The sequence below is a fragment of the Cucumis sativus genome, chromosome 4 (genome assembly GCF_000004075.3).
Source record: "Cucumis sativus cultivar 9930 chromosome 4, Cucumber_9930_V3, whole genome shotgun sequence".
Taxonomy (NCBI): Eukaryota; Viridiplantae; Streptophyta; class Magnoliopsida; order Cucurbitales; family Cucurbitaceae; genus Cucumis; species Cucumis sativus.
In genome coordinates this window covers 8644504-8653514 of record NC_026658.2, presented here as the reverse complement: position 1 = coordinate 8653514, position 9011 = coordinate 8644504, and the positions used below count along the sequence as shown (strand labels likewise).

General features: G+C 29.1%; 1 protein-coding gene and 1 non-coding gene across 2 annotated transcripts; both read right to left on the bottom strand.

Annotated features, from left to right (window-relative positions):
• TRNAV-AAC lies at positions 1–74 on the bottom strand. The gene has a single exon. It is a non-coding gene; the product is annotated as a tRNA-Val (tRNA).
• Positions 75–7196: 7122 nt separating this feature from the next.
• Positions 7197–9011, bottom strand: LOC101208268. Its single transcript, XM_004151102.3, has one exon. The coding sequence runs from the start codon at positions 8840–8842 to the stop codon at positions 7346–7348; it is 1497 nt and encodes a 498-aa protein (XP_004151150.1). The 5' UTR covers positions 8843–9011; the 3' UTR covers positions 7197–7345.

Below are 9011 nucleotides of genomic sequence, written 5' to 3'. Positions count from 1 at the left end.
TGGCGTCGCCCGGACTCGAACCGGAGACCTTCAGTGTGTTAGACTGACGTGATAACCAACTACACCACGACACCTATTCATTATGTGGTTTTCAAAAATGATATGATTTTACTTATGACCTCTTTAATTATGTCAAACTCCAACCATCCAACTAAAAATTTTTCTCCATAAAATTATATTACTTTTTACCAAAGAAAACATCTTACTTTTAATTAATCAAAGACATTTTTTAATATTAATTAAAAGCACTTTCTAACGTGTTTGGAAGTGATTTCGACTTTTTTTTTATGAGTCAAAATCACTTTTTACGCAAAACTATGATGTCCGACAACCTAATAGTCTTCAATCCAGAAATCTCCAATTTGACCAGGAACACAGACAACCAAGGACACCAATATAATTTGGTAATTTTAAAGTGAATGAGAGTGTAATTCAAAATTATATAAAAAAAATTGGAACGAAACAAAAATTTGATTAAAAAATTACTTTCACAAAATATTGTATAGAAATCTCGTCTTCTAACATTACACTTCCAAGTATCACCAAAATAACACACCCTTTGTGAAAGTATCTGAGTTTGATACGATACTAAAATATTATCATTATATTATTCTTGTTATTGTATTATGAATGTAAGACTTTTATTATTAAATCTTTAAATTACATATTTTTAAAATATAATATTAAAAGAATGTGGGTCAATTAATTTTGCAACTGCAGACCAACCTTGAAGCTTCCACATTAATTTCTTTAATCAATATATATATGGGAGTATGTGATTGGTGGTGAAAATAAAAACAGAGAATCTAGAAATGTGAAGAATTAAAAAAAATGGGTTAGCTTTACACACAACATGATTGATGTGCAGTAATGTTAAATAAGATGTTAATTTATAAAGAGAAAACAGGAAAGCAAGAAATTAGCAGGTAAAGTAGATCAGTGTAATGTTGTCGTTAAGAGAATAATTGGAGAATCAACATTTCCCTAACAACGAACATAATCTTCCTCCCACAAGGTTGACACTATAGGGTTAGTTTCTAAACATTATATTAATACATAAATTGGAGATGGTTATATATGTTAGTGGGAAAATCATATTAGGAAATAGGAACAAAATTAAAGATGGCCCAGAGAGAGTGTGTGTGTTTTAATTTGAAAGGGATGGTTTAAACTTATGCGAGTATGCAAGTTGCAATGAAAGCGTCATATTATAAGAACCTTCTATCAGCTAACTTATATTTATTACATACACACGCCCTCTCTCTAAATCTTTTTTGTGTCGGTGCATTTTTTTCCTTTTCTTTTCCACCATTAACCAAATATCTTCTTCTTCTTTTCTGTGTGTATTTGTGATTCACATCCCATTGCTTATAGCTTTGCTACAAAACACACTTTTCACATCATTCAAACCCACCATCCAATTTATCAAACTAAAATCTATTCTCTTTTTATCAATCATTTTAATCCCCTATTAATAACTCAATTATAATTACTTTCAAATATACTTAAATAAGGAAATTAATATATTTTACATTTCAATATAAAATATTTGACGAATTATTTTCATTCATTTATTTAAATTAACTATTTGACAAATAATTATATGCTTTTGTATTTTTATAGTTAATTAAGACAGAGTTATGTAAGATCCTTTTTTTTTTTTTTTACTTCTATTTAGAATTAAAATTCCATCGCTATATTTAGTTATAATTAATATAATTAATGATATAAATATTTATAAATTATTTTTATAAAATAAATTAATACAATTTTGAATGCTCACGTTATTATTATAATCAAGGTGTTTGGTATTTAAAAAGAAATTTTTTTAAAAAAATGTCGGTAATGTTTTAACATATTTTTTGTTTATAATATATGTGAGCATATAAAGTTGTTGCCAACTATTTTGTTTTTCTTATTTTTCTTTATAATGAAACATAGTACAAGTTAATGTAAGTGATACCATGAGATGCTCATTTATTCATTGCATTACATTTCACCTAAGCACCTGTCCCGTCTCCATCTTTTTCTACTTATTTGTTTTTTTTTTCTTCTTTTCTTTCAAATATATATATATATATATATATATATATATATATATATTTTTTGGAATAGATTATATGCATTTATTGAAACAATAATGTTTTCTTTTAAATTTGGATTTTTCTCTTTTTTTTTTTCGTTTGTGAAACAATGAATTTGGCTCTAAACATTTTTAATTTGTATCTATTTGGTTTGAAAATCAATTTTTCCCATCACATACAAATTAAAATTACATTTTATAATTAATAACCTTCCACTTTAAAAAATTAAATTCAAATATTTATTTACGACATTAACTCAATTAATCATATTTCAAATTGAAGTATGACTAATAAACTATTGCAATGTAAAATAATTGAGCAATAATTTCTGAAGATCTTTGCGAAGATTGTAGCAGTGATTAGGGCAATGCTATAAAGAAAGAGAAAGTATATGACAGCAAGACCATAATGGAGAATATTAATTTAGGGCTCTTTTTTTTTCTTCATAAAATATCGAATTAAGTTTAAATTGATTTTATTCTCTAACTTTTCATATCTTTATGATTCCTATCTTCATATTTATCAAGAATATGTAGGTTGTTCATATATCACACTTCATTTATTTATTTATTTATTTTCTTTTTTTTTTTATGTATGAAAATTTGCTTAGTATGGTAAAAAAGAAAAGTAGAGATAAAACAGAAAAACAGTCTTTTATGTAAAAATTCAAGAATGAAAATCAATTAAAGTATCCAAATAAGATTTTAAAAATTACATACTATTTTTTCATTTAAATATAGAAATCATATTATTATTTATTTAAAATTGACGAAAACTTTAACCGAGAGTTTAAAGATTAAAATAAGATTAAATCTTTTTAATTATATGAGAAGGAACAAGTCATTAATAATAATAATAATAAATAAATAAATAAATAAATAAAACTAAAAATAAGGGGAAATTAAATTTGTGTTTATAGGCTGTAAAAGGTGAGGCCTTGAAAGTCTCAAAGAAAAATTAAAAGCTTCATTAAACGATTCTGATTCATTTCAGTTTTGTCTAAGTCAATGATGATTTATTAAAATTTATTATTATAATTACTACTGATTCTCTATTTATTTTGTTTTGTTTTGTTTTAATTTATTGATTTTCATCCTTAAATTAAAGAAGTTTGATTTTATATGTTTTCAATTTTTTTTGTTCATTTTCACTTATTATTTTTTTCTTTTTCTGTGTCTTTTTCCACATCAGGAATGAGGCACCCAAGTTGGAACATATTTTTTTGAAAAAGAAAAAACTAAAATCAGAACAATAAAATGGAAATATTTAAAAATGAGAAGAGATTAATTTAGTTAGAGAATGAATTGAAACATTAGTTAATATTTATAAAATTTATGAAGTAAAAAGAAATTAGAGCAGAAAATATAAAAAAGATGGAAGATTAGTTTAGGGATAGTGTTGGTTGGGCAGTGTGATGCAAATAAAATAGGTGGGAGAGGTGAAAGCAAAGCAAAGGCGTGATTTTGCACGTTTTCTTTTTTCTTCTTTTCAACCTTACCTCTTACAATCACTTATTTTTAATTCGGAAACCCATCATTTCTTTTCTTTTCTTTTCTTTTTTTTACTTTTTTTTACTTTTTTTACTTTTATTATTATTATTATTATTATCTCATTCACTGTTTCCCTTTTTCCCTTTTTTCTTCTTTTTTTCTAAAGAAAAAGAAAGTTGTAATAATAAGATCTAAATTCATAAGTAAAGTAAAAGGTTTATGGCTAAATTACACCTTTAATCTCTCTAACTTCTAAAAAGTAAAAAGTGTTGTAATAAAATATAGTCTTTATATACTTAACAGAATGATTTATTTTTGAGTTTGTATAATTCCAATGCTCTTTTTTTCAATAGATTTTATATTTACTCTCTAATATTAGTTTTCCTTTTCATTTAATAATATTTTCTTACATCAAACTTGTTACAATCACTGTAACAATTATTATTTAATCAATTTTCATAAAAATTAATTTTAAGATTATATTGAAATTGAATAATAAAAATATCGTCCTTCTTAAATTTGGGTTGTTTTTCTTCCAATATTTTAAATATAAAATATTTATAAATATAGTAAAAATATCACAAGTTGTATGTGATAGACAAAAATCGACTAGTACAAGTGTCTAATAGGATACACATAGACACAAATAATTGTCTATTTTTTCTATTGCTATTTATCGTAAATATATTGTGATATTTTATTATATTTTTTAGAATAGAGGTTATTTTAGTTTTTAATATAATTTTTTATAACCATAACTTCACCAAAACGCTTAAAGTTGAAATTTTGTAGTAGTTGAAGTAGATGACAATTGTATTATTATATGCATTTATAATATCATACTTTATCAATTCATTGTATGTCAACACACTATGTTATGTATATCATCAATAACAGTATATTATTCTTACATAAAATTAAATAATTAAAATTTATAATTGAGGAAACAAAATTATCTGATAGTGAATTGCTTTCTTAAATGAGTTATTTCGTTCACAAATAATTTCAAAAAATTGAGTTTCTTAACTCATAAGAAACTTCATTCAACTGAGGATGCTTTTCAATATTCTAGTTTTTTTTTTAAAAAAAATAAACAATACTTTACAACTCACTTCAAGTTCTAATCTACCACTTATTCAAAATATACATTCGTAGAATCTCGATTAATTTTTTTTTCATTTAAGAATAATTAAGATATTCATTCTTGTAATTGGTGTATTAAAAGAAAATTATCTAATTAAAAATTAATAAATAAGTATAGTTTGATTGACCTGATGTTGTTAACAAAAGCTTAGTCTAACTGACATTTGAATGTACTAGTAACTCCAATAATTTAAACTTTAATTTAATTGTGTATAGTTTTTTTTCTTCTTAATATTAACTCCAAATTAAGAATTTGTTGCGGATTTAAATTTTTTAATTTTGAGAATTCTATCTGTTTGATTTTTGAATTATCAAAAGTAATCACCATGTTTTTTAATAAACAAACAAGATTTTTTTGTTACTTTATGGTGGGAAAGATATTTTATATATATGAATCCATTTATTAATGAAATAAAGTTACTTGAATATAGGAGGGAGGGATCTTAAGGATGGGTAGAAAAATGAGTACAAATTTGAATATTATAAGTAACAGATATTTGATATTTTAGTCATTCATCACTCGATAAATTATTACAAGTAATAGAGATGTATGATTTAAATATGAATCGATGAAGGGTGTGATGTTGGGTGGTAGAGAGGGTGTGAGAGAGAGGCAGAGGTTGTTCAATGGAGCCCTTCCATGTAGTTTTGTTAATAAGCCAAAAGTAGATTCTTCATGCATATCAATGACCGATGGTCCGACACAAAGTTGGATGCTATCTTTTGGAATTCGAAGGGTTAGGCGTTAGTGGCAACTTCAACAAAATTTAATAGTTGCATGGTGATAGTGATTGTTGAAGTCAATAGGTTATTTAAATCGATGGGTTGAATATGATTCCTAGGTTCTAATGTTAGAGTTATCCATAATCACTTGTTGGAGCACTCCCATTTTAGAATTATTTTTGAAAGAAATTAGTGAGTTAGAAGTGAATGATAATAACTCATTTAATTCCATTCTTCCAACTTTGTAAGGAAGCCGCTAGCACTTATTTCGAATAATGAGGGATTGTGATGTGAATTTTTTTTTTTGTCAATAACAGCATTAAGAAATTGTTTAATGTCTATTATTGATGGTTTATTATATGGTTTTGAAAGGTTTTTGTAAAGATTGAAAAAGTAAATCAAACTTCAAATATGGAGATTGATAATATACATTTGATGTGTATTTAGGTTAGAGGAAAGTGGTTTAAATAAAGAAAAGAGACATGTGAGTAAACTTGTATTTAAAAGAATTGGTTTTGTGGTAAAAAAAGAAAAGAGAAAAAGAAGAAGAGGGGGGAAGGGAAGCACATCTGCACATGGGTTTCATCAATGCGTTTAACCGTTGCTCACGCGTCGTTGCCTCACATTCCCTTTGTGAAAACAAATCACTTTCTCTTCTCTCTCTTTTCCTTTTTATTATTTTAGTTTTCTCAAGTACAACAATGGTAAGAAGGAGAAGGAAACTTTTATCCCTTGGATGATAAATAATATCATTTAATTTTAGTTCTCAAATTATTTAAGATTGTTATTAAATGCAGTAAAATAACTAAAATATTTTTGGGTAGAAGTTTTATTATCTATGACAATTTTGTAAAGGAAAATTAGGTTGGTGGAAACCTAATTTAGGAATGACTGAAACCATAGTTATTAAAATTAAATAATTGGTAGTATATAAAATAAAAGTGAGCAAAATTTAAAATATAGAAACTAAAAAGGTAAGACTTACAAAAAAGAGAGAGAAGAATTAATAAAAAGAAAATAAAATAATTGTCTTAAGTCTCAGTCCTTTTGCTTTCGTTATTCCAAACTTTTACAACCTTTTCCTTTTCATTTCCATATTGGATGGTATCAATGCATTTTGTATCAAATTTCCTTTCATGTTTTTTCCCCCTTTTCCATCTAATTTCCTCACTTTTTTTTTATATTATTTTTTCCAATTTTATTTCTTTGCCTAATTTACCACATCAATTAGTTCACATGTTAGGTTTTTGAAATCCTTTCTTGTCACGAGTTTAGTTTATATTTATATATATTTTTAAAATTCAATTTAATTGTATTAACTATTTAAAATTCAATTTTTGTAGTTGAGGGCAAACCATTCCTTTCATTCTCTTACCTATAATTTAATTAAAATATTTGATTTCAATAGTGTAGGGCATTAACAAAGATAGACCATGCTCCACAGTGACACAAAAATTAATAATTTTCTTTTTACATCTAATTTTAGATGTAAATATTTTTCTGGTGCAGATATGGAATATGTGACTTCAAAATTAATGGTATGAACATTATATAAATGATTTAAAATTAAAGCAATCTAATTAAATGGGATGGAGTGGTTCCAAAACATTAGAGTAGATTTACTACTTCCAATATTATAAAATGAAAAATAGTTTAACCAAAGTATGAAGATACAAACAAATAAATTAGGCTGATCCTTCTAAGACAAATAAACTAATTAAAAGAAATATAAACCAATCCTATATACAAAAAAATATGAACAAACAAACAACATTAGAATCTTTATTCCAAGGTGTGAAGTATATATACAACGAGAACAAAAATTATATATTAAAAAAAAAACTATATAGTTCACTCATTTTAAATTACATATCTAAACTTTTATTTTGTCTCTAATTGAATTTGCTAACAATGAGTATAGACAGAAGAATCAATTTCGGATGAACATATTTTCTTCATAATAACAGAATTTATTTCACCTGAATTACCATTATTGCCCTTATGGAACATCATCTTCTCCGGCGCCGACAACGAACCCACAGATTCCAATTCTACTCCGGTCAACGAACTCGCTTCTGGGATAGATTCACTCGCCATAATCACTTTCACATTCTTTAATAAAAACTCACTATTTACCAGGCGACTCAGTACTCCGGAATCGGACACCGAGTTCTTCTTCTTGTGCTGCATAAGAATTCTGACGATTTCCACCGCCGCCGCGTTCGATAGCCTCCGGATGCCGCGTGCTCCGCCGATCACGATGCTTGGATTCACAAGATGGTGCGAGTTTGACTTTTCTGAGTTCTTTTTGCTGTGCTTGTTCGTAAAGAAAATTACTGACTCGGTTCCTTTGTTTCTCACTCGGCTAAGCGGATCCCCGAGTAGAAGCGAACTTTTGGCGTCGATGAGCATTACGTGCTTGAAATTCCGGCGAACTCTACCGAGGAGCATTGGGTAACATGACCACCGTCGCAGACTCATCGGAATGTGATCTGAGAACCCGGAAAGTGAATTCTCCGGATCAATTTCTCCTGCGTCGAAACTCACTACCGAGCCGTAACTCAGCCGAGTCAACTCGTCCTCGCCGCCGTTAGAAACGTTTCCCAATCGTTTCACCCGCTTCCCCCAAATCGGTTCCTCCGTCTCCTTCTTCTCTTTGCTCTTAAAAAGCTGAGTCACGTCAAAACCTGCCGCCGCGCTCCGGCTCGTTCCGTTCAAATTCCGGTACCGACCAAGAAGTTTCAGAAATGATTCGTTTTCCTGTCGAATAATCGGACCGAATCTCAACGAGAATGCCGGCGAGGGGAAGACGAAGACCGAATCAGATTTGGCAGTAACGCCGGACCGATGAAACAGTCGGAGAAAGAGGCGGAAGTCTTCTTCTCCGATGTCTTCCGATACATGGACCACAGTTAAGTCCGGCATAGCTCGAGTACCTCGCATATACAGAGTCCCCATTCGTTGCAGCGCCACCGTGGAAACGGCGTCTGTGGTGGTGGTCTTCCCCATCGCCGGTTTCTGCTTCCACATTTGACGAAACCAGTTCCAGCGATTGCCCAAGGGCTTACGGAGTTCAATCGGCATGGATTTCTGGGTGAGAAGCCTCCGAGGAGGAGTGAGGTTCATTTTAATGGTGGGCTCGAATGTGGAGAGAGTGAAGAGAAGAAGAGAAAGAAAGACGAGGAGAGCACAGACAGAAATGGTGGACTGAGCTTTGGTGAGAAGATTGTAATTACTCCGACGACCAGAAGTAGAAGAAGAAGAAGGGGAGGAAGATGGAAAAAGGTTCTTGTGATCAGCAATGGGGGAAGGGGAATCTTCGGAGAAAAAGACGAGAAGAAGACCCATTCCCCAATTGTCACCGGCAGTGGATTTGGATTTTCCGGTGAGAGTGAGACCCATTCGTTTTTAGTTGTTCAATGGGGGATTTGGGATTGGCATTTTTGGGGATTTTTGAGGGAAAGGATTTATATTTAATTAAAAAAATAAATATTTTAATTTAAGAGAGAAGGAAGGAAGGAAGGAAGAGAGTAAGTGAAATTCTCGCTCTGTTTTCCCATTTACTCTCTCT

Excerpts from the sequence above, each read along its gene's own strand:
- LOC101208268 (XM_004151102.3), bottom strand. The coding sequence starts at position 8,842 with ATGGGTCTCACTCTCACCGGAAAATCCAAATCCACTGCCGGTGACAAT.